Genomic DNA, 27,998 nt, shown 5'->3' with positions numbered 1-27,998 from the left:
ATTATTTTTACTAATTTTTAAAAGTAATACATATTCACTGTTATAAAAAAAGCACAAAACTGTATTAAAAAAATAACCTACGAACCGCAACCCAGAAGGACTGTTATTAACATCTTAGTGACAGCATTCTGCTTATTTCTTCTATGAACACTTTTGTACTCCTTTTATCATACCATAATATGATTTTGGATTCTGCATGTCTCTGTTATTGAAAATTATTTGCCAACTTTTTACTGGCTGCCTAATATTCCATTGTACAGATAGATCATTCTCTAATTGTTGGATATGCAGGTTGATACTGATTCAATATTTATGAACATTTTTAAGGTTCTTGGTTCTTATTATCACCTTGGTTTTCAGAAAAACACACCAATTCACACATCCTCAGCAGCAGGTGAAAGTATAGATCTGGACTCCCAATTTGTCTCCCTTTCTATTATACTAGTTTATAAAAGAAGTTTTCCTGGAACACCAAGCTGATTGCAGTGATAAGAGACCACTTGTGTAGCTATTGGTGTAATTGAAAAATGACCCAAATGCCTTGTTACTTTAATTTTTCAAAATGTTGCCTACATTTCCCTTCTTCTTCAGGGAGAGACCAACAGGATTATAGCCTCCCACACAATGAACAAAAACTCTTCCAGATCACACTGCATTTTTACCATCTATGTAGAGGTAGGTACAAGGCTCTTTGATCAGCCTGAGAGTGGCAGTCAATTCCCATGGGGCCTGCTCAATTAGCAACTTCCCTCTGTGACAGTCTAACTTCAATTTGGATGTTTTGTAGGCCCATTCTCGGACCTTATCAGATGAAAAGTACATCACTTCCAAAATTAACTTGGTGGATCTAGCAGGCTCAGAGAGGCTGGGCAAGTCTGGGGTAAGTGACGAGGGCAGGAGGTTGCTTAACAAACCAGGGGCCCTGCTTCTGACATAGTGCCTATGCATGTGGGCTGCCCCTCTTCAGGTATCTGTGAGAACAGTCCTGAGCTAGGTTATGTGAAACGTGGCCTTGCTAGAGGGACAGAATTGGCAGAGGCGGAACAACTGCTACCTAGGGGCAGTTCCTACCTCTCAGGAATTTTGTAAACGTTAAATGTGAGATAATACCCCTAAAGGCTTAGCAAGGTGCCTGATACCCAGTAAGTGCTCATTAAATACTTCATACTATTAAAAGTATGGCATTTCTCTGTGTATGAATATGAGTATTCACATGAGTGATTGCATGAGTATTTTATTTCAAATAAATACTTGTATGAGTGTATTAGCACAAGCATTTACAAGAGTGTTCAAATGAGCATTCATATGTACATTCATGTGAATGTTTGTATGAACAGTCATAGGATTATTTGCTCAAGTATCTGTACAAGAATTCCTAAGTGTGAATTTTTGAGTGAGTATTCATATAAATATTCACATAAGTATTTAAATTCACATGAGCATTCACGTGAATATTTGCATGAGTATTCTTATGAATTTTGGTATTATCATTATTAGCCCAAGATAGAATACCATCCCATGACATTAAGGGAAGAACCTAGTTCTGGGAAGGAGGCTCTGGCCTGACCACAGACTTATAGTATCACCCCAAAGCAGGAGGGCAGCCATTCTTAGTGGGGCAGCTTCTCTACTCTGTCCAAAATAGAACTGACCTTTGGTTTGTAGTCTGAGGGCCGAGTCCTGAAGGAAGCCACTTACATCAACAAGTCGCTGTCATTCCTGGAGCAGGCCATCATTGCCCTCGGGGACCAGAAGCGGGACCACATCCCCTTCCGGCAGTGCAAGCTCACTCACGCCCTGAAGGACTCCTTAGGTGAGGGGATGTGGTTGGTGCCCAGGGAGAAGGGTCTGTGTCCCTGGGGAAGAACAGGTCTGGCACAGCTGCCACTGATGATAATGGAATCACTCCCTCCTGGTGGCATGGATTTACTTACAGCCCTTTCACAGTGATTTCACACACATCTTGAAAAGACAGAATCACACACAGTGCCCTTTTCTTGCACCCAGAACATACCATGCTATTCATTTCTCAGAACCTTTATTTAAGCTTTTACCTCTAGCGGGAATACCTTCTCTTTTCCCATCATCCCTAAACCAACTGGCAGAATCCTTCATAGCCTTAAAGTTCCAGGAAGAGGGCCTCTCCCTTGACATCTTCCCTTCCACTGCAGCCTCCTGGGCAGAGCAGCTGGGGCTGTGTCTTATAATCCCCATGAACCTAGACCTTTGTGTTGGGCTTGACAAAATAGTCACTGGTGTCTGATTGTTAACTGAGTGTCACCATGAACAAAGCCCTGGCTCATACTCCTCTCTCCCAACCCTGCCCCTCCCTGCCCCACACCATGTCTCCTCTTTTGTTTTCTCCTTTTTTTTTTTTTTTTATTTCAGCATATTATGGGGGTACAGATGTTTAGGTTACGTATATTGCCCTTGCCTCCTCCCTCCCCCCCAAGTCCGAGTTTCTCCTTTTGTTTTGTCAGGAGAAAACAGCTCTTTTAGGTGTATCTGATAGCTTCTCTCCCTTCCCTCTCTCTTTCCCTTGCCTCTCAGACATGTTTGGGTGTGTTTTCTCTGACCTTATCTTAATCAGTTCAGGATGCTATGACATAATACCACAGACTAAGTGGCTTAAACAACAGATCTTTATTTCCCACAGTTCTGGGGACTGAAAAGTCCAAGATCAAGGTTCCAGCAGATTCAGTTCCTGGTGAGGTCCCTCTTCCTGGCTTGTAGATGGCCACCTTCTCTCTTTATCCTCACATGGAAAGAAAGAAAGGTCTCTTTTTCTTTTCTTATAAGGACCCTAATGCCATCATGGGGGCCCCACCCTCATGACCTCTTCTAAACCTTATTACCTCCCAAAGGCCCCACTTCCAAATATCATCACTTTTGGATTTAGGGCTTCAACATAAGAATTTTGTGAGGACACAAACATTCAGTCCGTAACAGACTCCTGCTAGCCCCAAGGCAGTCTCTTGGCAGAAAAACCACATGGTTCATGGCCCTCCTGTTTCTCGCTTTCTGCAGGGGGAAACTGTAATATGGTTCTCGTGACAAACATCTATGGAGAAGCCACCCAGTTAGAAGAAACAGTACGTATAGACAGCCAGTGTGACCAGGTTGGACTCTTTCCTCAGGGGAGCCAGGACTGGGTATGGTTGGCTCCTGGGTGATCTGGCACAGTAGCCACAGGCATTATGAAGAGTAGAAAGATCTCAGGGATGAGTCTGACACAAAATTGAGTGGGGCCCAGAGCCAGAATCCAAACACCAGGCACTAAGCATTTCCTCTGAAGAAGAGGGCAGGGCAGGAGGCAGGCTCAGCATGAAGGACCATGCAAGGAGGGGAGGCTTAGAGCCAGCTTTGTGGGGGAAAAGACCATGTTTCCTGGGGTACTACTCTTGTGAATGGGGGATCAAGGACAGTCGCTTACTTGTTCTTCATAATCACACAGGTTTAAACATCCTGAAAACATCACAGGGTTCCAGGCTGTGGTTATAAGCCCTGTATGAGCAGATAGGTATTAAGCATCTGCCGTGTGCAAGGTGGTGAGAGGGGAGTAACTCAGTAGAGATGAGTCATACATGGCTTGGACCTCAGAAATCCCAACCCAAGAGGAAAGAGAAGCTGTGGCCCTAAGTAATGGTAGAGGCCCAGATGGAAGAGACCTTCAGAGGAAGGCGGGAGGGAGATGAGGGGGGATTTTTCCTAAGATTGGGGTGGGGGAAAGTGGGCACTGAGCTGGCTGGGGTTAAAGGATTGGTGGTAGGATGAGCAGAGGTGTTCCTGGCAGAGTTAACAGGACTGAAAGTGTGACCCATGCTAGGAACATCTGGCTACTGCAGGGGAGGGAGAAGCATGTCTCAGTAGAAGAAAAGAAAGTAGAAGAAAAGAAATAGCAGGGTCTGGATGGGCCCTGGTGGGCAGGCTGAGGCCTTGGCTGTTTTTCTGCAGGTGACTAGAGCCTTCACAGGGTTTCAGTAGGGGAGGACTATGGCCAGAGGTGTGACTCAGGGAGATTAACCCAATGATAAGACACAGGTGGCCTGGGAAGGGGAGAAGCTTGTGAGAATCAGAGGTAAGAATAAGGGTCCAACACAGTGACACAGGTGAGTCCACAAGCCCAGAGGAGCTGTTGGAGGGGTTTCATGCGTTTTGGACAAAGGTATATTGGGGGTATGGAAGCTACTGATTTATTCTCCATATGTTTTAAAACTTTAAAAATGTTCCTGTCATGGATTGTGTAGCTCTATGCAGTGACATTGCACGTGTGTATGTAAGTAACCACAGCGATGGAGTTGTGGCCTTACTTGCTGTGTGATTGGAGCAGAGGAGTCTGACTTGGCTCCACATAGTCAGGGTCCCTTTGCTGAGCTGCGAGTCAGCCCCACGTGGTGGGAGATGGGAATCTCAGGGCCTGCCTCCTGCCACCACTGGCTGCTCCTCACTGCCAAGGAGGAGGCCTCCACCCCTCATCTAACATCCGTGCAGTGGGGCATAGTGTCGGAGTTTCCAAAGTGCCTGCTCATGTGGCCACCTTGTGGGCCTCTAGCTATGATTACCCACCAGGTGGGCTGCCCACCAGGGACTCTGGTGAGACTCCCCAGATGTCATTCCATAGGCCCAGGAGATCCAGCAGTCCATTTTGGAGCATGCTTCTGTACAGAGATTTGTCTTTCCTAGTGGTCTCCTTTTACCTGTTTTGCAGATATCTGTACTCACAAGTTATGGGGCAAAGACATTGGAGCCAACCAGTACACACACACATTTTAGAACTTCGCTGAGTTGAATTTTCGGCTTTGCCACTGAGTAACAAAGGCTAACTAGTACATTCCAGTGCCTCCTTCCACTGAAATTCAACATTTACCATACACCTACCGTTTGCTGACCCAACGGGAGAAACTCTGATTGCCCAGACACACAAGGCCATTCTCACTTCTACCGCCACACACATTGGGCCTCCTCTTGTGGCACCCTCTCATTGTCTTGGTGCCCCTGGATGTTGACCTGGCTCTTGCCTTGCTCACACTTAGGACACACTGTCCCTCCATCAGGATATCGTTACCCCTTCCCCATCACCTGGAAAACTACTGCTCTGGCCCATCCCAGGCTCTACCCTAGTCCCCACCCAGGGCACCTAAAAAGGGTTTCCTATAGGTCCTCCTCCTCCCAGCAGTGAAGAGCACAGACTTGGGAGCCAGAGTGCATGGGTTGAATTCTTGTGCCACTACTGACCAGCTCTGTAACCTTGAGTGAGTTGCTTGACCTCTCTGTGTTTCAGTATCTTCATCTATAAAACGGGACTGAGGATGCTCCTGCCTTCTATGGAGTTGTGAGGATTAAATGAGTTAACACTCTTAGAGCACTTAGAGCAGAGCCTGAGCCACAGCAAACTCACCTTCCCATTATCTCACAGAATGAAGGGCTGAGCAAGCTGAGGCACTCCTGCTGACAGTCTGGGAAGTTCTGCCCAACTGCCCGATGCAGGGTTGGATGTGATAGCCATAAGCCTTGCTGAAGGGAGGCTGAGAGAGCAGGGGCCCAGTACCCCATCCTATCCTGACATGGCCTCGTGGCTCAGCAGCAGTGAGGTCCCTGAGGGACAAGGCTGGTAGGGGCCCATCTCTGTGGTGACAGTGAGGCCTTTTAGCTCAAATGCTGTGGAGACCCCTTGGGGATGGTGGGAGGACACTTTTGGCTGAGGCTGGTGGGCTGAGTCCTGGCTTCATCACTCCAGAACAGTCATGCCCATGTGTCTCAGCATGTGTGGCTGGAGATCCCTGCTCCCCTGTATGCCGCAGAACTACCCATTCCCACTCAGACTGCTGGTCCATCTACAGTCGGCCTGAGCACCTGCCTTGCCAGCAATGGCTCAGGGCAGCCACTGGCCACATGTAGCCATTGAGCATTCAAATGTGGCTGGTCCAAATTGAGATATGGTGAAAGTGTAAAAATGCACACCAGATTTCAAAGACCTACAAAAAAATGTAAAATATCTCAATCATTTTAAAATATAAATTATATGTTGAAATCACAATATTTTAGACATATTAAAGTTTAAATACAATATATTAAAATTGTTTTCATCTGCTGCTTTTCACCTATTCTCATATGGCTACTAGAAAATTTAAAATTACATACATGGCTTGCATTTGTGGTTTTTATATTTCTGCTGGACATCACTGATCTGGACTCTGAGAAGCATGTGAAGGGGGGGCAGGGGCCACCCTCCCTAAAGCAACACACTGTGGGTTGTGGAAGGGCCAGAGACCCTTCATGTGGAGGAGGACCAGGAGGGCTTCAGGGAGGAAGCTGGTTTTCAGCTGGGCCTGGGAGAGAGAGTGGAACATGGGGAGGTAGACAGCATAGGAGGAGAAGAAAGGGCACTCTAGGCAGGGTTGCTTGAGGAAAAAAAGGCCTACAAGAATACGGTCAGGTTTAGATAAAGAAACAGACCAATGTGTAACCTCATTGTGTACACAATGAGGACCAGGCTGCAGTATGTGCCCTCTAGCAACTTCTTCCTGTTCCACTCCCACCCGAATTGGGGACTTCACTGCCGAGAGTTCTTTTGACCAATGTCCCCTCAGGGAAGTGAACCAACATGGTGGGTTGGACAAGGCAGCCTGAAGAGCCTGGAGAAGGCAGGCAGGGTCTCACTTTAGTGGGGAGCCATCTGATGTCTATCTGGTCTGTTTTTCAGCTGTCTTCTCTGCGATTTGCGAGCAGGATGAAGCTGGTCACCACAGAGCCTGCCATCAATGAAAAGTATGATGCTGAGGTACTAAGGGGCTCATGGACAGGCGCCCCCCTGTGGGGAAGGTATATGGGTTTGCTACCTGGGTCACACAACCCTGGCTTCCCTTCTTTCCTCAACCAAAGATAACCATGCAGCCCTGGATCAGTCCCTTTCTACTCTGGGATAGGCCAGAGTCTTCAGAGTTCCTGGAGAACCTTAGAGGCTGACACAGATATCAGGCTACCACTCAGTTCACATGTGAGGGAACTCTGGATACCCTGGGCTTCTACGTGAGATAGGGACTATCTCTCAGCGTTGCCTATGTCACTACAAAATCTCTTTCCTCCCAGCCTGAGTGATCCCTCCAAACAGAGCTGACCGATCAGAAGGATTGCACAGCATCACCATTAACCAGGGAAATGCAAATTAAAACCTCAGTGGAACTCCACTCTCAAACCAGCAAAAATGAATTTTCTGACAACACAAAAGGATGACGAGAATGTGGAGAAACAGGAACTCATCCATTTCTGGTTGGAGTGTAATTGATACAACCACTTTGGCAAGCATTTTGACAAAATCTAGTATAGTAAAAACACATCGGCCGGGCGCGGTGGCTCACGCCTGTAATCCTAGCACTCTGGGAGGCCGAGGCGGGCGGATCATTCTGAGCTCAGGAGTTCGAGACCAGCCTGAGCAAGAGCGAGACCCCGTCTCTACCAAAAAATGGAAAGAAATTAATTGGACAGCTAAAAATATATGTAGAAAAAATTAGCCGGGCATGGTGGCGTGTGCCTGTAGTCCCAGCTACCCAGGAGGCTGAAACAGTAGGATTGCTTGAGCCCAGGAGTTTGAGGTTGCTGTGAGCTAGGCTGACGCCACAGCACTCGCCCCAGGCAAGAGAGTGAGACTCTGTCTCAAAAAAAAAACAACAAAACACATTTATCGTTAATTTGACTTTCCTTTAAGATGATTATGGAATTGTAGTTACTGGAGACAGGAGCATTTGAACGCGCTAAGCTCATGACAAGTCAGTTAAACTTTTCAGATTCTAAATCCTGAAGGAAAATTACAGTCCCTGTGGCTCTGTGGAACTAACCCATAGTTAGTTGGAGGTTGAAGGTTGGACAGGGAGTGGAGCATAGAGCACTGGTTCCCAAACTTGAGCAGGTGTCAGAATCACCTGGCCGATTTGTTGAACCATGGGTCACTGGATCCATTCCCAGAGTTCCTCATTCTCTCCATCTGGGGTGGAGCCTGAGGATTTGCATTCCTAATAAGTTTCCAGGTGATGCTGCTGCTCCTGCTGCTCTCGGGAGCACCACACTTTGAGAAACACTGGCAAACTGAGTTGGGCTGTCCTGGGTTCAGCAACCTGCTCTTCCCTTCATTAGCTGGGTAGCCTCAATGAAATGCCCTTTCGAAGACTCATTTTCTTCATTTGTAAATTGGGTAAATAACAGAATCTACTCTCAAAGAGGTCTAGTGAAGAGTAAGATAATGTGTAGAAACCTCTTAGCACAGTGCTGTCATGGGGTAAATGCTCAATAAATGTTAGCTAGCACTCTCCTGACTTCCGCAGAGCAACAGTCACTTCTAGGTATAGTCTAGAGACATTCTCACATGTGTATGTAAAAAGACTTACAGAAGAATGGTGCTCACAGTGCTTGTTGTGATAGTGAAAACTTAGAAACACAATCAATATCCTTCAACAGGAGAGTAGCTAAATGAGGGATCCAGAGCTAGAGCTACCAGGACGGATAAATCTCAAGTGAGAAAACAACTTGAGGATTGAAGTGGACCAAATGATAGCATCTATCATTTACACCAAGTATAAAAACATGCAGAGTGATGCTGATTATCATTAATGGGTGTATATATGTACAGTAAAAAAAATATGCAGGAGTGAGAAGACCAAACTGAAGCCGGAGGTTCCCTCTGGTATGGCAGACTCCTGACCACATTACTTGAGTCTGCTGTTTCCAGGGCATTTTTTCCATCCCCAGAATGCCCCTGGTTTTTATAAAGGAGTTGGTCAGCCAGGAGATGCTGCCAGACCCTGTTCTGTGGGGTCTGTTGCCCCAGCCCTGTGTTTCCAGGCAGCTGCTCTCCAGTCAGTACAAGAGGGAGAGTGGGAAGCCACTAAGCCTGCCAGGCATTAGGAAAAATTGCTCTCATTCTCTTAAGGTGTGACTTGGAGGCTGGTGTCCTGTGGGAGAAAATGGTCCATTTCCTCACATCACCTTCTGATTGGCCCAGACATCTGAACCTAGCTCCTCTTTGCCACACTGAAGAGAGTCATTAAGCTGGAGGTCCCCAGTAGCTCAGCCAGACTTTCTCTAGCTGGGCCATGATGCATTTTCTGCTGGGTGAAGAAGGGGATACGGACAGGTGGGACTGGGCACCAAGCCTCTCCCCTTGGTCCCACAGGAAGGCTATACCTGAAGGAGATCTTGGGGATTTCCAGAGGAGCAGAGCCAGGTTTTGGACCCTGGTCATGCACCTTGAGTCCCAAGCTTTGTGCCTTAATTGCCACAGAGCCACCTGGATGCCGGGGGTGTGTCACCCCTTGCTATGTGAGAGCCTAGGGGCAGGAGGGCCTCAGTGCCTGGGTGACCTGGTTGGATGAGTGCTAGAGTACAGCAGGCCTTTGGTCTGGGAGAGGGCCAGTGGGGCAGTGGACTGGTCTCAGCTTTGGTCACCAGTCCTGGGATCCAGGTATTAGGGGCTCCCTCCAGTGGCCCTTTAATGACAACTAAAGGAAGCCCTGTTCACAGGGAGGGTTCTCAGCATGAAATCCCTTGTGCCTTTTTCATGGAAGACACTCAGACGGTATCTATCAAATATAAAATTACTTAGCAATTCTTCTTCTCAAAATATATCATTTACCCACTCACCTGAAATCCATGGAGTGCTTACTATGTGCCAGGCACTTTTTGAAGTACTTGGTATACATGAGTGTGCAAACAGAAACACAAATCTCTGAGCTTACAGTCTCTTGAGGGTAGGGGAAATGGACATAAATAATCACAATAAATAGGTAAGTTCTAAAGCTTCACTGTCCAATACAGTAACTGCTATTCACATGTGGCTGTTTAAATTAGTTAAAATTAAAATTCACTTTCTCAGTCACACTAGCCACAATTCAAGTGTCCTATGTGGCTTGTGGCTACCATATTGGACAGCACAGACATAGAACATTTCCATCATCGCAGAAAGTTGTTTTAGGCAGCACTGGTCTAGGGTATGTTAGAAGGTAATACATGCTATGAAAAAAAATTAGAGATTTTTAGAGTGGTGCAGGCGTGGAGAAGGGATTGCAATTTTAAATAGGGTGATTGTAGTGCACCTAACAGAAGATTTTGAACAAAGATTTTAAGGAGGTGAGGGAGAGTCATGGAAATATCTGGGAAAAGAACATCCCAGGGCAGAGGGAACAGGCAATACAGAGGTGGGAGTGTACTAATTTGGTAGGAGTAGAATGAGCCAGGGAAGAGCAGTAGAAATGAGAGAATGGACATAGATCTCTAGAGCCTCATAGATCACTGTGTTATCCTATGGAAATCTATAAGGACACTAATATATGAGTATAAAGATGTTCTTGCTGCATTGTTTGTAGCAGCAAAAAATTAGAGGTGACATGCATGGTTATCATTGGGGAATGGTGCCATGTTCATGCCATGGTTGGGGAGGATGAGAGTTATGGCCATGCATAGAAAGCATCCTGGAGTCTGTAGGCTGCACCAAACAGATCATTGTCCTGGTAGACTGGAAAGAGCCTGGAGCCCCTGGGTCTGGGGTTTGAGGTAGCCCTGTGGCCTATGCTCACTCTGTTCTCAATCTCCTCTGCTAGAAGATGCAAAGGCCAATGGACTGCTCAAGCCCTCTCCAACCCTAACTCACCCCAGTTGGGGAAGGGTTACCAGTGGGAAGGGAATCACTCAGAAGCTAAGAGCATATCCTGTGGATTACCAGGAATGGCCAGAATGTCTGGGCACAGAATGAGGAATTGTGTGTTTGATGTGGAAGGGGCAGGGTAACTTCTCTGATGACCTCTCCTATTACCCCCCCCATGTTTCCATGGCAGCGAATGGTCAAGAACCTGGAGAAGGAGCTAGCACTGCTGAAGCAGGAGCTGGCCATCCATGACAGCTTGGTAAGGGGCTAGAGACAAGGGAGGAGGAGGGAGATGCTGGGGCAGACAGCATGATGGGTCAAGGTCAGGGGAGTGGGGGCAGGTAAGGGGGCAGCAGCAGGGGCCATGAGGACAGGGTGTGAGTCCTCTGGCAGCCTGCCTGGGCTGGTGTTCATGGTCCTTACTCAAGGCAGAGGCAGCACCCCTCTTCCCCTCCTCATAGTCCTCATCCTACAGAGTCTACTGAGATTCTGTCTGGAATCACAGGCCCCGTATCCAGGGGCCTTCCCTTCTCTCCCCTACTCCATTATCTCTCTCTGATCCAAGCACCTGGTCTGTGTGTCAGGCCTTCTCTGCTAGGACTGGATGATGAAGGGAACAGAGCCAGCTTGGGCAGCCAGCAGGGCTTGTGCCCAACTTTCCTGCTTTGGCTCTTAGAATGGCCCCTGCTACTCCTGCTTGGGCTCAGGTTCTCATTTCATATCCACATATTCTGCATCCTTCAAGGCCAACCGTACCCTCGTGACCTACGACCCCATGGATGAAATTCAGATTGCTGAGATCAACTCCCAGGTGCGGAGATACCTGGAGGGGACGCTGGATGAGATCGATGTAAGGAGCCCCTCTGTGGGACCACCATGCTCAGCTGGCTGAGCCTCCCTGTCCTGGGCACACCCCTATGTGTGCTGTGCTGGCCTCAGAACCTCACACTGAGTGGGTGCAGTGGATGGAAGGTGGTGCCAGACCCCTGGTGTCAGGCCCATCTCGGGAAACACATGCACAGGCCCTGGAACCAGGCTTTCTGGGACTGAATCCCAGCTCTGTTGCTTTGCTAAGTGACCTCAGCAAAATGCTCAACTTCATGTACTTCAGTGGTCTCACTTGCATGGTGGGGAGGGAAACCGAGTGGCTGTGCCCCACAGAATGAAGCTGATAAAGGATGGTGGTCATACTGGTTGTCTACAAGGCAGATCCCAGGGCCCACATGAAAGTAGGCCAAGGAGAGGGAAACAGCAGCCACACAAGGGGAATGGTGTGGCTTCCCCCCCCCTCAGGGGGAAAGATGCATTCTGTTTTTACTGGGCAGGCCATCAAATCCCTCTTCTAGGAGCTACATGGGCAGTACTGCCCCCCAACCCCGGCTGCTACTATAGGCAGCTACAAGAGGCAGGCCTGGGACAACTGAGGGGTGGGCTCTTCTGGCCTTCCCGGGAGGGGCAGTACCAAACAAATCTTTGTTCAAGGGTAATGGTGTGGGCTTCAGGGCCGGGGGAAAGCCAGTGCCCATGAAGAAAGGTTTGTAAATAGGCTCCATCTAAAGACAACAGATTGGGCCTGTAATCCTAGCACTCTGGCAGGCTGAGGTGGGAGGATCGCTTGAGCTCAGGAGTTTGAGATTAGCCTGAGCAAGAGTGAGACCCTGTCTCTGCTAAAAATAGAAAGAAATTAGAGGGACAACTAAAAATAGAAAAAATTAGCCAGGTGTGATGGTGCGCGTCTGTAGTCCCAGCTACTCATGAGGCTGAGGCAGGAGGATCTCTTGAGCCCAGGAGTTTGAGGTTGCTATAAGCTAGGCTGACACCAAGCATTCTAGCCTGGGTGACAGAGCAAGACTCTGTCTCAAAAAAAAAAAAAAGAGACAACAGATTGAACCTTTTGGAAACAGGAGAAAGCTGAGGAAATACATTTATTAAAATGATTTTTTAGAAAATATTTTCAAGGTCTAGAATCATTTTCATTTTATACAGATCTCTACTTAGAAAATGTAGTTTTTATAGCTTCATTAAATACTTAGTTTTAAAGCTATTAATCAGATGTTTTTCTACTCTTGAGGAGGGCTTGACTGCCACTTTGTTGAGAGGCTGTTTGCAGACATCCCCTTCTCAAGATGGATGACCCAGAGGTCAGCCAAGGGGTCCTGACTTCTCTGCTAACATAGACAGTCTGGTCAGTCCCTGGTACCTATGGTGTAATCTCTGCTTTGCTCTCTTTCCTGCAGATAATCAACCTAAGACAGATCCAGGAGGTGTTCAACCAGTTCCGCGTGGTTCTGAAGTGAGGGGCTTCCCCCTGCCACACACTTCTACATCAGGCTGCCATCTTCATTTCCCATGATCTGGGCACTTCCCTCCAGGAGCACCTCCTTCTCTCTCATGGGCTAGGAGCCATATCGGAGTCCTTGGGATGTGCCCAGGTCCCTGGTTGATGTTTACTTAGTTCATTAATTGGAAAGGAGGTTTTTATGGAGTGTGCCCAGAGTAAGGCACTATGAATATTCCCCACTCCCTCTACCTCAGCAGGCATTTTTGGTTTATTTAGGTGCAGACATACCCACAGCCTGAGTAGGTCATGCTGGGTGGTGTTACAGAAGCTGATCACAGGATTCTAAGGGGACTGTTAGAGACAGAACCTTGGTGGGGGAGCATGGTCCTGAGTCAGGCTTACAGTCCTTGTTAAATGTCATCTTGGAGCAGACACACCTGGTACATAAGGGTGGCAAGTTGTTGGGCTAGATGATGGGTTTGTGCACAGGGGGAGGGGGCAATGAGGTCTTTTGTCTCTTTTGTCTAGTCTGGTTCATGATGAGAGCATGGCTCCATTGCAAGGGGCCTCATCCAGATGACTTCTAATCACAGGACTTAGTTTTTGCCCAAGTGGGTTGAACACAGCTCTGGTGTGCTCTCTCTCCCAAGCCAACAGGAACAGGAAGTGGAGTCTGCTTTGCGCAGAAAGTATACCCTCATAGACAAGAATGACTTTGCAGCCATTGCTGCTGTCCAGAAGGTAAGCATGGTTGCCTCTTGCTGACAACACTCCCTCAGATTTTCCATCCTCAGACCTTTGCAAAGGCAGTAGATATCATGCATTAAACCAGAGCTAGGATTGTAACAGATAAAGGCAATATCAGGTTAAGCATGGATGTTCATGGGATGACCTGTATAAGAATAAACCACTTTTGAATTGAAAATGATTTCCATAAATTGGAGACATGGTTAATAATAAGCAAGACCAATTCCTGTAGTTTGGTTGGAAATAACCCTTAAGATCCTCAGAGTATAGAATGAGGCACCAGACTGGTGATGGGGGTTGATGTGGAAAGCTGACATTTGGTAGGGTGGTCAGGGACAGCTCTGTTGGGGATAGCCTGAAGCTGGCATTAGCAGCAGCTAAACTTGGTATATGGGGTGAACATGCCTACCTTGAGCCTTGGGCCATATACACTTGGGTCCTCGAGGGGCCCAAAGCCTTACTCTAACTCACCAACCTTTGGTTGGCCTCTCTCTCTAGGCGGGGATTACAGATGTTGATGGCCACCTAGTGGGGGAGCCAGACGGACAAGGCTTTGGACTTGGGGTTGCCCCTTTCTCTTCCAAACCTGGGAAGAAAGCTAAGTCCAGGAAGACATTCAAAGATCAGGTCAGGTGAGTGACTTTGCTGCTCTACCTGCTCAGTACCTGGCCCTCTGTGGTGGGTGAATGGGAGGACATGAGCTGTTCCCATCTTCCCCCTTGTGTCTCAGCTACTTGTCACAATGGACTTCACTGCTGCCAATACTTGCAAATCTGTGGAGCCCAGGCTGGGGCTGGTTTGGAACCAGCCATAGTACAAAGGTCACCTCTCACCCTCACAGCAACCTCATGAGATGGGGGTTAATGTCTCCATTATACTGATGAGAAAACTCAAGCTCAAAAAGGGGAAGTCACTTCCGAAGGTCACACCACTAATGAGTAGGGTCACAGCAAGAAGCTGGACCAGCACTCCAGAGTTCATGCCTTCTGGTATTTCATGTGGTACCCTTCCTTCAACCTCACCAGGGTCCTTCTGCTGACTGGCACTCAGGTCACCTAAAACCCCAATTCACCTTTCTGGCAAGACTTATTTGCATATGCAAGGTGGGAAGAATGTTTAGGTTCACTTAAGAGCCCACCTTCCTTGAGAGGTGCTGTGTAGCAGTGGCCAAGAGCACAGGCTTTGGAGTTGATGCCTGGGCTCATCTCCTTTTTCTGTGCTTCTTATACCAAGGGGTCACCTTGTGTGAGGCTTGACAACCTCTCTGCACCTCTGTTTCTGTACCCCTAAAATAGGAAGAAAAATAATAGCATCAAAGTCAATAGGGTTGTCGTGAGGATAAGTGAGTGAATGCAGTCCCTGCACATGAGCCAAAGCTGATTGTAGGTAGCAGCAGCAGAAGAAAAGAAGAGGAAATGGTGGGAAGAGCCATGGGCATCCTCCTGTCATTTCAGTCCTGTTCAGATGTGTCTCTCCTGAAGGAAAGACACACTGAGCGCCGTCATTTGGAGAGGGAGGATGGCTACTTTTCTGGGAGCTGGTGTGGACCCTATGTATGGTGAGAACAGAGTGTGGACTGGTCAGAGAAGCAGAGCAGACCCGTCCTGCTTTATCATTGGTCCACAGACAGACCCACCCTGGATGGGGGCTCTACCTGTCCTTCCAGGGATGCCTGTGTACCTTATACCTCAGCAGCTGTAGTAGCTCCTGAGAGCCTGCAGCCCACCCTGCAGGTCCATACACTTTCAAGCCATGGATACCCATTCTTCCCAGGTGTCCCTTGCTGAGACTGCTGAGAGCTCCTTATTCTGATAAAAGGGAGAAAAATGCTTTCTTCTCCCTCCCTATCTGCATGGATTAGGGTCAGACTCCTTGCCCTATGACCTAGGTATATGAACAAGATAGGAGCTGAGGAGGGTGGAGCACCTAGTATAGTGAGGGGTGGGAAAGGTCACTCGCCTCAGCATCTGAGATACCTCACTGCCCATAACTGAGCCCTGGGGCTTCTCTGCCTTCTCCTTCCAGCTCCTTAACAAGAAAGGAAGGTGTTGGCAGCCCCGTGAGTGGCAAGGACCCGGACGTGATTTCCACTTCTAAGACCCAGCTCCTTCTGTCCTCCAAGGATGGGGATGTCAAAGAAGTGCTTCTGCGAGACTGGGAAACCTCCAGCATTGAGCCCCTTCCCTCAGACTCCCCAAAGGAGGAATTACGCCCACTTAGGTAACCATCTGTTTTTTTGGTTTTTTTTTAGGCAAGCATGAAAATGAGGTTTTTTGAGGACAAAAAGATAGGCTTATAGGGCAAGAGCAAGATATAGGTTTAAGAGCATGGTACCTATGACCGGACCCATTGTCGCAGCAAAGGGACAGCAAAAGGAAGGGTGCAAAAAGAGCGGTAACCATCTAATGTTAGTTCCTGCACCAGATCAACCAAAACCAGAGTGTGATGCTGAACATGTGAAGAGTGCCTGCAGATAGGAGAGAAATAAAATAGGGGGTAATGGTCACAGCTGGGAACACAGTCCCGAAAGAAGAAACATGATGACTTATACACATGCAAAATGATCCAACCTCAGAAGTCATCCACAAAGATACACAATTAAACGTAGAATCATTTTAGACCCTCCAGATAGCAATTATTTAAGTAATTAAAATCATATATCTTTTACATAAGTAACACATTCAAAAGCTATAAAATTCTCAAGGATGAAAGAATGCAACTCCCCTTTCCTCCAACCGCACAGTCCCCCTCCCTAGTGAGTCAGTAATTGAGTTTTTAAGAATCTATCCAAAAGAAATAGAGATGTGGACAAGGTTTGTACAAAAAGATGTTCATTGCATCATTAATTAAAAAAGCAAAAAAAAAATTTGTTTTGAAACACCTTCAATAGCCAACATTAGGGAAAGGGCACTAAGTGAATTATTATCTCTGCCTATGGATTGTGCAAGGATGTGCACGAACATTTCCAAACATTGAAAGAAGTTGAAAGAAGTGTGCAGTGAACATCTGCACACCGAGCACTCTCCAAATTCTGCTGTTAACCTGTTACTATACTTGGTTCATCATGTGAATATCCCTCTATCCTTCTATCTTATTTTTTTGGCCCATTCCAAAGTAAGTTGCTTACGTCAATTCACTTACCCGTGCCTCAACATTACGTCTTACATCTCATTAACTAGAGTTTTCAAGGAGTTTTTAATAGCATGAAAGGATGCTTCTGTGAAAAAAGTAAAATGTAAAATTATACAGAGCTGGGTGCAGTGATGTGTGTCTGTAGTCCAAGGTACTCTGGAGGCTAAGGCAGGAGGATCACTTGAGCCCAGGAGTTTGAGGCTGCAGTGAGCTAGGATCTCACCTGTGAATGGTCACTGCACTCCAGCCTGAGCAACATAGCGAGATCCCATCTCTAAAAATAAACAAACAAACAAACATACATACATACTGCATGGCCTCAACCATTCAAAAATATATGAAAGAAATCCAGAAGGTGATACATGAAAGTGTGGTTGAATGAAAGGAAGTGAATAGTTTTTGTTTTATTCTGTTTTCTGTTTCTTACACTTTTATTTGCTTTCCTCATTTTCTGCAGTGGGCATGTGCCCTTGTATGCTGCATAAGACAAAGATGAGGGAATGATTCCTAGACAGTTTAGCTCCTGTCTGAAGCAGGTGGTACCTAAGACTTCTGCCTCCTACCTGTAGAAGCCCCAGGGAAGAAAGATGAAGTGCCTGGTGGCTCCAAGGCCGCTGCCCCATTTCTCTCTCCTCCTTGGCTTCCTCCTCCATCTTCAGGCCCAGCACCCCACCCCCCAAGCCTGTGGCCTTTGAGGAGTTTAAGAATGAGCGAGGTAGTGAGATCAACCGCATTTTCAAAGAAAACAAATCCATTTTGAATGAACGGAGGAAAAAGGCCAGTGAGACCACACAGCGCATCAATGCCATCAAGCGGGAGATTGATGTGACCAAGGAGGCACTGAACTTCCAGAAGTCACTACGGGAGAAGCAAGGTAAATATGATGAGAAGATGGCCAGGGGGCTATGGGGTCTCAAAATCATCCTGCTCCAAGTGGGACTGAGGCACTAGAGGATTGAGATGGGAGGGGGCTAGCAGGGATTGCTGGAACGTAGCCTTCACTCCTAGCCATATCACTTGGCCATGGTCAGCCCTGCGGGGGCACAGAGTCCCTCCTTGTCAGCCAGCCTGTTGGTCCTTCATTATTGCATTATCTTAAACATAGGTGCTGGGCCTTTCACCCAACATGTGCTACAGTACCTGGACAAAGAGGCCCTTGGTCCTGCAGAGGTATCTCTGGGAAATAGGTAGTTGGTGACCTCTACAAGGTCCCTGGGTCCTGATGTGATCTTACCAGCCATGGTGGTCAGATTGGGATGGGGACTATGGGACTATGAGAAGACAAGGAAGGAAATGAGAATGTGGCTACCAGAGGGCCAAGGGACTCCATATCAATAAGACCCTTCCCCATGCTGAATCCCTGACGCTTGTGCCAGCCTGGCAGAGTCTCTTCTCCTAGGGCAGGGGGCATGGGGCAGGGGGCCCCAGGCTCAAAAAGCAGGGACCCTTGTATTGGTTACCCTGGCCTGGTGCCCTTGTCTCAATGGCATGCTGTGCCCAACACCTGTACTGTGGGCCAAGTACTTGAACATGCAGAGGACTCATCTGGGAGGGCAGATTTCCAGACCCGCAGCCAGTCATTCTGCCTCAGCAGGGCCCCGAACCTACATTTTAATTAGTGACCATCCCAACTCTTGAGGCAGGTGTTTCAGAGGCCACAGTGTTATTCATAATCCTGGCTCAGTCTCATTGTCTTTTTCCAGACAAGGCACAACACAGGTTACTACTGGGCTTTCCCTTGATAAATCATAACCCTATTTCAGACCAGCTTTCATGAGTGATCTCCAGATGTCACTTGGTTTATTCCTGCAGGTCAGATGGGTCATCTCACTCACAGGTGGTGCATTTTACTCATTTACTTCTCAGAGGGCAACTTTATTTTCAAATTCTTAGGACTATTCTGCTCATATCCTATAGACCAACCATGACATGCTATTCCAGAGGACAGAGCCCCCTACGGGTCTAGGAAACTGGCAAAGGCCAGTGATGGTTGCTTTAGACGTGCACCTACCCAGAACCTCCAGGGAGGGGATGTAGTGATTACAGGACCAATAAGCACTTCTTTGTCCCCTCTGCCCACATGTTCTTTGAACATACAGCCCTTATTACATATTTACGTATTTAAAATAAAATACATGCATGCTATGCTGGCATATCATTTACTTCTAAGTATACCTGAAAATGGATGTTTTCAAAGGATGAGATGAAGAATAAATAAACAATATTTTTAAAATATTTTAAATTTTATCTATCAGTATCAAAAAACCATTCCATTTTTGCTCTTTTCCTCCAAAAGCAGTTGTTTTCCCACTGGTTATTAAAATGCCAAATAAAATACCTTTATTTTGAGGGAAATGATCAAGTAAATTCATGTTTAAATATACCTGCTAGATACCTTATGATTGACAGCCACTTGTTGGCCTAGAAAGGCAGCATATATGGAACATTAGTCTTCTATAAAAGAAAAATGCAAAATTGCTGGGTCCAGTAGCACACCCCTAGTCCCAGCTATCCAGGAGGCTGAGGCAGGAGAATCACTTCAGCTTAGGAATTGGAATCCAGCCTGGGCAACATAGCCAGAGCCTGTCTCAAAAAAAAAAAAAAGAGAGAAAATGAAAGAAAAATGCAAAATACTTTAAGTTTTTTCTTGGAGATAATCGGAGATCCTCTAGGTAGAACATAAGATGTTCATCGTCACTTCCAGCCTCAACAGAGTACTGTGAAGACTCTACTCTGTAAAGGATTTCTGCTTATCAAAATAACCACATCAGGGATGCCCCACAGCACACAGACCACAGCAGAATGCTGCACATTAAAGATGGGAGACCTGGTGAGGGTGATGGTGGAACTCTCCCACCCCAGATCCCAGAACCCAGAGTCAAGACCCTTGCCTCTCCATTAATGACGTCAGTGACTTTTAAATGTGTCTTACTTTTCCCCAGTGAACATCAGAGGAAGTGCTAACACTTTCCTCCAGCACCTGGAGGCTGCCTTGTGCACCCCAGTCCCTCACCTCCGGTGACATGCAGAACTCACTTGCCCCATGCTTGGTAGGTGGGGTTGATGTGATGCCTTTGCTAAGCTTTCAGATGCTATGGGCAGTGGACAGCAGGATGAGTGTCTTTGCAGACCATATTATTTTGTCTTAACCCAACAACTCTCACCAAACTGACCTTAAAAGACTAATAGCACAACTGGCTAGGCAGAGTGGTTCACACCTGTAATCCTAGCACTCTGGGAAGCTGAGGTGGGAGGATTGCCTGAGATCAAAAGTTTGAGACCAGCCTGAGGAAGAGCGACACCCCGTCTGTACTAAAAATAGAAAAATCAGCCAGGTGCTGGTAGTCCCAGCTACTTGGGAGGCTGAGGCAGGAGCATGGCTTGAGCCCAAGAGTTGGAGGTTACAGTGAGCTATGATGACACCACTGCATTCCTGCTTGGATACCAGAGTGAGACTCTGTCTCAAAAAAAAAGAAAAAAAGAAAAGAGCAGGGCATGGTGGCTGATGCCTGTAATCCTAGCACTCTGGGAGGCTGAGGCGGGCGGATCGTTTGAGCTCAGGAGTTTGAGACCAGCTTGAGCAAGAGCGAGACCCCATCTCTAACTAAAAAAATAGAAAGAAATTAGATGGACAACTAAAAATATATATAGAAAAAATTACCTGGGCATGGTGGCACATGCCTGTAGTCCCAGCTACTCAGGAGGCTGAGGCAAGAGGATCACTTAAGCCCAGGAGTTTGAGGTTGCTATGAGCTAGGCTGGCGCCACAGCACTCTAGCCCAGGCAACACAGTGAGACTCTGTCTCAAAAAAAAAAAAAGAAAAGAGACCCTTTGAAATACAGATTTACATCATTGTTACTAGTAAGGAACCTTGCCTAAGGGCCTGGTGGTACTAGCCAATGATGGCAAGTTATGCATATAATTTACAAGAAAAATAAACATTTGTATAATAGGAGTGCTTACTAAATATCTTTGGCTAATAGAGTTTAAGATCAAAATAAGTGTGGGGCATGGGTCATCTCTACCCTTTCCTCTGCCACCGCTCCTGTTTGTCCTAAAATACCAATGTGACCCCACTGATCTGAGCTCTCCCTCCCTATGAGACATGCCCTGGCAGCCTGGCCTTCTTCTTCTTCTATTTTGTTTTTTTCTATTTTTCTACTTTTTGGTAGAAACAGGATCTTGCTATGTTGATCAAGTTGGTCTCAAACTCCTGGCCTCAAGTGATCCTTCCACCTCAGCCTCCCAAAGTGCTGGAATTACAGCCAGTGCGCCTGGCCCAGCCTGGCCTTCTTGTGTTTTGCCCATCTCCTTGCCACACCCTGGCCTTGCCTGTGGTCTCCAGTCTTTGTGATTTGCCAACACTGTTCTCTCCTTCTGGGATGCCTTCTTCCTCCACCCCAGGTAGATGCCTCCTCATTCCCTGACCTCCTCCATCACCTTGCAGGCGAGTATGAAAACAAGGGACTGATGATCATCGACGAGGAAGAATTCCTGCTGATTCTGAAGCTCAAAGACCTCAAGAAACAGTACCGCAGCGAGTACCAGGACCTGCGTGACCTCAGAGCTGAGATCCAGTACTGCCAGCACCTGGTGGATCAGTGTCGCCACCGTCTGCTCACGGGTGCGCCAGTTGGGAAGGTTGGCTGGCCACCTGAGGTCCAGGGGGCTCAGGGCAAGGCCACAGCTTGAGTTCTGGAAGCACCATCAGAGCTTCTCTCTGGTGGAGGCAGGGGCAGGGTAGGGGCTTCAGATGTGTAGTTTCCAGGACTGTGAGGGCCAGAGATGGAGATGGGTACAAGGTGAGACCCTAGAGCAGGAAGTGAACAGGTGGTGAGCTTTCAACAGGTACAAGACAGATGGGTGCACACGGCCTTTACCTGCTTCCTCACAGGGGCTCCCTCACACCTCACAGTTCTGTCTCCTCATCTGCTTGCAGAATTTGACATCTGGTACAATGAGTCCTTTGTCATCCCTGAGGACATGCAGGTGGCACTGAAGCCAGGCAGCAGCATCCGGCCAGGAATGGTGCCTGCCAGCAGGATTGTGTCTCTGGTGAGCAGCACAAGGGCAGGGGCATGGTGATGGTTGAGCATGGGGCAGTGGGCAGTGCCCCTTGTCCTCTGCTCCACACACATGGCAGTATGTGAGGTATTTCCAGCCTCTCCCACAGCTAGCCCAGGCAGGTGGGCAGGTACAGGTCTTTTCTCAGTTATTGGGGGATGGGGACACAAAACACCATGCTTGCTATGGCCGCCCTTTTGGGGTTGTTCATCTTGCCCCTGGGGTTGCTCACCCTGCTTATCAACTGCCAGGTGGCAGTTACAGGGTGGTGTCTGTGAGGATACTGACAGACATGGAGGCTGGAGGGTTGTGAGATGCCCTCGGTGGGGGTTTGCAAATGTAGCAAGATACTGCCTTGATGCCCACCACAGGCCCAGCCAGGGTGTAGCCTGACAATGCCATGCTAAAAGGACTGTGCTGGGGTGGGCCTCTCCCAGGGAGAAGATGACCAGGACAAATTCAGCCAGCTGCAGCAGATGATGCTGCCCGAGGGCCCTGATTCCATCTCCTTCTACAATGCCAAAGTTAAGACAGAACAGAAGGTAACTCAGGAAGTTCATGTTTCTAGGAGGGTGGGGGCCTCAGGGACCTCATTACTAGGAAACCCAAGATCACACTCCCTACTTTAGAGAGGTGGGGGAGGAATGGTGCCAGCCCAAGGAGATCCAGAGTGTCCCACACTCAGTGGGTGTCTTCTGCCAGCTCCAGACTAGGATTGGGCTGGACTGTAGAGAGGTCCCACAGTAGAGGGGACTATGGAGGGGACCTGACTGGTGAGTGCAAAGCCAGCCCAGGTATGGTTCACAGCCCAGGACATGGCCCAAGGATCCCCTGAGGCCACTGCCTATCAGGGGGGACCTCTCTAACCAGGGGCACCTTGCACAGGTGGCAGAGGATAGAGGACCACATGCAGCCGAGGCAGAGCTAGACATTGTATTAGCCATAGGTTGGGTCTGGTACTCTCCTCCCTGAGCAGGTTGGGCTGGAGCAGAGGTTCTTCACTCTGCCAAGGGCCAACCTGGAGCCAGAACACGGGGGGCTGTGTGCTGTGCACTCCTTCGTGCCCAGAAGCAGTACTTACACAGCAGGGGGCAGATGCACAAGGGGTAACTGCCCCAGTGAGCTCGTTCTTTTAAAAATATTTTCATAGTTATTTATTTACATTTTCATTAAGTGATACATTCAGGTGTTTTAAATATTAAAAAAAGCATGAAAGTATAAACACCCTGTCCCCCATCCATCAGTTCCCACCAATCCCCTCTGACAGGGAGCCCCTTTCACTTGTTTCTAGTATTCCCTTGCACATTGTCCTGCATCTTGCTTTTTCCGCTTAGCAGTACCTCCTGAAGATCATGCTGTGTCGACCTACAGGTGCTTCTGTGTTCTTTTTTTACAGGTGCATAGTAGTATTCCATTAAAATTTATTTAACTTATCTCATATTGATGGACATTTAGGAGTTTCTATTTCTTTACTATTACAAATATAGCTGTGATAATTAACCTTGTACAATGTGAATTCACACGTGTGAATATATCTGAAGGGCAGTTTTTTAGAAGTGAATTTCTTGGTCAAAACGATATTTGTATTTTTGATGTTTGCTGCCAGATCATCTGCCTGGAACTGAACCCATCTGCACCCCACAGCAGCCACAAAGCATATGGGATGCATATTCCCCACAACCTTGCCCACAAGATATATTATCCCATTTTTTGTGTTTTTCCAATCTGAAAGGTGAAAAATGGTCTTTCAGTGTAGCTTTAATTTGCATTTACCTTACTATAAGTGAAGTCGAGCTTCTTCCTATGTATACGAGGGATTTTAATTTTTTTCCTGTAAACTGTTCATATTTGTGCCCATTTTTCTATTGGTTTTGGGGTTTTTTTCTTATTAACTTATAGGAACTCTTTATATGTTAGGGAAATTAGCTCTTTATGAGTTGCAACTATTTTTTCCTGTTTGTCATTTGTCTTTTGGCTTTACTTGTGGTTTTTTGTAATTATTTTGATTTTTATGAAATTGAGTTTTCTTAGTCCAGTCAGGCTGCTAATAACAAAATACCTAAAATTGGGTAATTTATTGATCATAGTTCTGGAGGCTGGGAAGTCTAAAATCAAGGTGGCAGTAGAATTGGTATCTTGTGAGGGTTTGCTCTCTGCTTCAAAGATGGCATATTCTAGCTGTGCCCTCAACATGGTGGAAGGGCAAAAGGCTAAAAGCTCCCTCATGCCTCTTTTATAGGGGCACTTAATCCTACCCATGATGGCAGAGCCCTCATGACATAATCACCTCTCAAAGGCCCCATCTTCTAATATACTGTGGGAGTTAGATTTCAACATATGAATGGGAGACACCAATAGTCAGACCATAGCATGAGTTTATCAGTCTTACTGGTCTTTTCTTTCTTACTTTCTGGATTTTGTGTCATAATTAGAAAGCCCTTCCCCCAAATGGAGTTCACTCTTTACATTTAGGATTAAGTTGATGTCTTCACTGACTTGATGGCTGTGAGGAGCTGAAGCCCATTCAAAGAGGTTTGAATGAAAGGGGTTTGTTACATGGGTTCTGAGGTCCCATAGAACAGCACTTCTCACTCACCCTGTGCTATGCACACAGATCACTGGCGGTCTTGTTGGAGTGTAGATACTGATGGAGCAGTATCTAGGGTGAAGCCTGAGATTCTGCATTTCTATTATAATAAGCTCCTAGATAATATCCATGCTGCTAGTCCAGGACCACACTTTGAGTAGCACACTTTGAGACTCTTAGAACCTGTTATAGGAACAGAAAAAAAAAAAAAAAAAAGAACCTGCCCTTTAATAGGTTGAAGAAGTTTTCTATTCCTAGTTCACTGAGTGTTTTTTTTTTTTTTTTAATCATGAAGGGATATTGGAACTATTATCTTTTTGCCTCCCTTTTCTTTCTATTTTCTTGTTTAGGACTCTGATTAGATGTATTTTAGACTTTCTCATTCTGTCCTCTGTATCTATTAAAACTCTTGTTTCTTCCAGATCTTCATCTCTCTATGCTGTAATTTGGGTAACTTCTTTAGACTTCTGTTCCAGTGTATTAATACCCTCCTCAGCTGTGTCTAACTAGCTTTATATAAAAATTCTATTTGGTTCTCCTTCAAATATACTTGGTTATTTTTGATAAACTCTTATTTCATGCTCTTTTAAAAAAAAACAACTTTATTGAGATATAATTTACATACCATACAGTTCACCCATTTAAAGTGTACAACTCTGGTTTTTAGTATATTTACAAATACATGCAATCGTCACCACGGTGAATTTTAGAACATTTTATGCTCTGCTTTTTTTTGCTCCAAATATTTCAATGTTTATGTCTTAAGAACTAGGATATTCTTTTATATAATCATGATACCATAATCAAAATTAGGAAAATTAATAGTGATACAGTAATATTTAATCTAAAGCCCATATTCAACTTTTGATGATTGTCCTAATGATGTCCTTATAGCTATTCATCCCTCTTGCCCCAGTCCAGGATCCAGTCTAAGATCACATGTTACATTTAGTTGCTATATCTCCTTTAATATAGAACAATTCCTCGGTCTTTCCTTGTGTTTTATAATTTTTGAAGTATACATGCCAGTTTTAGTAGAATGCCTCTCAGTTGGGTATGTCTGATGTTTTCTTGTGATTTAAATGCAATTTATACATTTTTGGCAGGAATACCACAGAAATGATGTTATGTGTTTCTTGGTATATCATATTGGGAGGCACATGATATTGGTTTTTCTCATTATTGGTGAGGCTAATTTTTTTTTTTAAAGATAGTCTCACCCTTTCACCTAGGCTACAGTGCAGTGGCACAATCATAGCTCACTGTGGCCTGGAACTCCTGGGTGATTCTCCTGCCTCATTCTCCTAAGTAGCTAGGATTACAAGCTCATGCCATCATGCCCAGCTAATTTTTAAAGTTTTTTATGGAGACAGGGTCTCACTATTTTGCCCAGGCTGGTCTCGAACTCCTGAGCTCAAGCAATCCTCCCGCCTTGGCCTCCCAGAGTGCTAGGATTACAGGCGTGAGCCACCACGCCCGGCCTATGAGCCACCTGTTATAAATTATTTTAAACTTGCTTTAACTAGTATACGTTACTTTAAGATCATAGAAAATATCTTGAACCAAAATGATAGATTATAGAACCAAAATTATTTGCATGGTTACCACCATGAATTTCTCTCTTGATATCCCAGACAAACTTTGCCTTTTCTTTAGTTGTTTCAAAGTCTCAGATAAACATTTAAATTCTAAATCATTAAACAGAGGAATCTTATATTTCTACAGGTCAAAATTCTCTTCTCCCACCATTCCCCAATCTTAGGAGAACTTTCTGCACTGGTCATTTTTAATGTTTAAGACATGCCCATGCACAAACTTTTTATCCACATACTTGAACCATTCCATGCTCTTTTGATTCTATCTTATATTTACTTAAACTTTTCACATATGTTTTTATATAGGAAATATATAGGATCAGATTTTTCAAGGTAAAAATCTATTTCCTATTTTGCCAGGTCTCATGGTAGGGTGTGTGTGTGTGTAAAATCATGAGCTCATGTTTAAGCTCTAGGAGTCCTGAGCACATAAGTTGAAATTACTTTCCTTCTGAAAGGGTTTGCAGTTGCTTTTTGCAGTTAGTCCTGGGGCATTACCAACCCGGGATCATTTTAACCCCCTTCATGAATTCCAGCTTAATGTGGGAGCTTCAGGTTCAAGTCCCCTACCTTGTGGGGACTCCATGTTCCAAGCTAGTTTTAGCATTTGCTTACTGCCCACTGTTTCTGTTTCAGCCCACTTTTTTCACCTGCTTTCTAAGAGCATAGAAATGCATTACAAGGGTAGAATTTGCAAACATCTAGTTGATTGAAGTTGCAGAGGGAGGGCCCTCCAGAATATGTGGACCCCAGTTCCTCTGGAGACAGAATCCCCTTCTTTTCTTTTTGAACCTATTCCATGTCAGAAACTTTCAAGTATGCCCTTGAAACATACATGCCTCCTTTTAAACATGCCTGCCAGACCATTTTAAAATAGTTTTACATACTTTCTATAAGATGAAAGAATGAAAGGGCTTGAATGAATGTTATTTCTATGGGTCGGGTGTGGTGGCTCACACCTGTAATCCCAGCACTTTGGGTCGCCAAGGCAGGAGGATTGCTTGAGGCCAGGAGTTCAAGACTAGCCTGGGCAACATAGGAAGACCCCATCTCTACAAAAAAATGATTTTAAAAAATTAGCTGGGTGCAGTGGTGCACACCTGTAGTCTTAGCTACTTGGGAGGCTGAGGCGGGCAGATCTCTTGAGGCCAGGAGTTCAAGGCTGCAGTGACCTATGATTGTGTCACTGCACTCTAGCCTAGGTGACAGAGCAAGTCCCTGTCTCAAAAAAAAAAAGTTATTTTCCACAGAATTGGGGCTAGTCAGAAGGAATCTGTGTCCCAAAACTATGATGTTGACAGGAAGAATGATAGGGTGAATGTCAGTGGGCTGGATTCTGAGTCCCTGTTAAGTCGACAGTTCCTAATCAATTCCTGTTTTCTCTCCTTTTATGTGTCCAGCACAATTACTTGAAAACCATGATTGGCCTCCAGCAGACACATAGAAAATAGAGTCTCATCACCAGTACCTTAAAGGATGAAACCAGCAACTCCAACCTGCTCTAGCAGAACTGCTAAACCACCTACCCAGAGTTCCAGCCACTCTGCTCCAAGGCTGGGACCCAGCCCAGACAGCACATAATGGCCTGCCTGCTAGGAGGAACATCCTCCAAAGGACAGCCTTGGTCATTGCCACAAAACACTTTTGATTTTAATTCACTGTCTTATATACAGGGATAAAATAACTTTTTAGTTTGGATGTTAGTGCTCATCTAAGAACTTTGTTTTACTTCCTACCTGAAAGGATGTCTTCCCTATGTACAAGTGGGGTCAGGACTGAGTTTTAAGTAGGAAAGGAAAATGTAGCGCAGCCAGGTGCTTCCTGGCAGGCCTTTGTCCCCTTGGTTACCTCTTTCCTTTCTTAGGTGGACATCTGGGGGTGAGCTTGGTCTGATGCGCCCTGCTTCTCTCAGTTCCCTCAGACCCTAAGTTCTCTCAGGACATCCTTTCTGTGTTCCT

General features: G+C 46.2%; 1 protein-coding gene across 1 annotated transcript in view; it reads left to right on the top strand.

Moving 5' to 3' along the window:
* KIF9 (kinesin family member 9) overlaps window positions 1–27,738 on the top strand; it is a 55,158-nt gene extending 27,420 nt beyond the window's left edge. The window contains exons 5-20 of the mRNA XM_012638105.1: window positions 592–675; window positions 788–880; window positions 1,666–1,813; window positions 3,028–3,092; window positions 6,704–6,781; window positions 10,824–10,892; window positions 11,379–11,483; window positions 12,871–12,926; window positions 13,565–13,655; window positions 14,160–14,293; window positions 15,687–15,881; window positions 17,453–17,667; window positions 21,242–21,418; window positions 21,734–21,849; window positions 22,296–22,400; window positions 27,441–27,738. Of these exons, the coding sequence (XP_012493559.1) occupies window positions 592–675; window positions 788–880; window positions 1,666–1,813; window positions 3,028–3,092; window positions 6,704–6,781; window positions 10,824–10,892; window positions 11,379–11,483; window positions 12,871–12,926; window positions 13,565–13,655; window positions 14,160–14,293; window positions 15,687–15,881; window positions 17,453–17,667; window positions 21,242–21,418; window positions 21,734–21,849; window positions 22,296–22,400; window positions 27,441–27,491 (1,782 nt within the window). The 3' untranslated portion in view covers window positions 27,492–27,738. The remainder of the gene's footprint in view (window positions 1–591; window positions 676–787; window positions 881–1,665; window positions 1,814–3,027; window positions 3,093–6,703; window positions 6,782–10,823; window positions 10,893–11,378; window positions 11,484–12,870; window positions 12,927–13,564; window positions 13,656–14,159; window positions 14,294–15,686; window positions 15,882–17,452; window positions 17,668–21,241; window positions 21,419–21,733; window positions 21,850–22,295; window positions 22,401–27,440) is intronic.
* The last annotated feature ends 260 nt before the right edge of the window (window positions 27,739–27,998 follow it).

This window comes from Propithecus coquereli, unplaced genomic scaffold (assembly GCF_000956105.1).
Source record: "Propithecus coquereli isolate 6110/MARCELLA unplaced genomic scaffold, Pcoq_1.0 Scaffold1, whole genome shotgun sequence".
Taxonomy (NCBI): Eukaryota; Metazoa; Chordata; class Mammalia; order Primates; family Indriidae; genus Propithecus; species Propithecus coquereli.
This window is presented reverse-complemented; position numbering and strand designations above follow the sequence as displayed.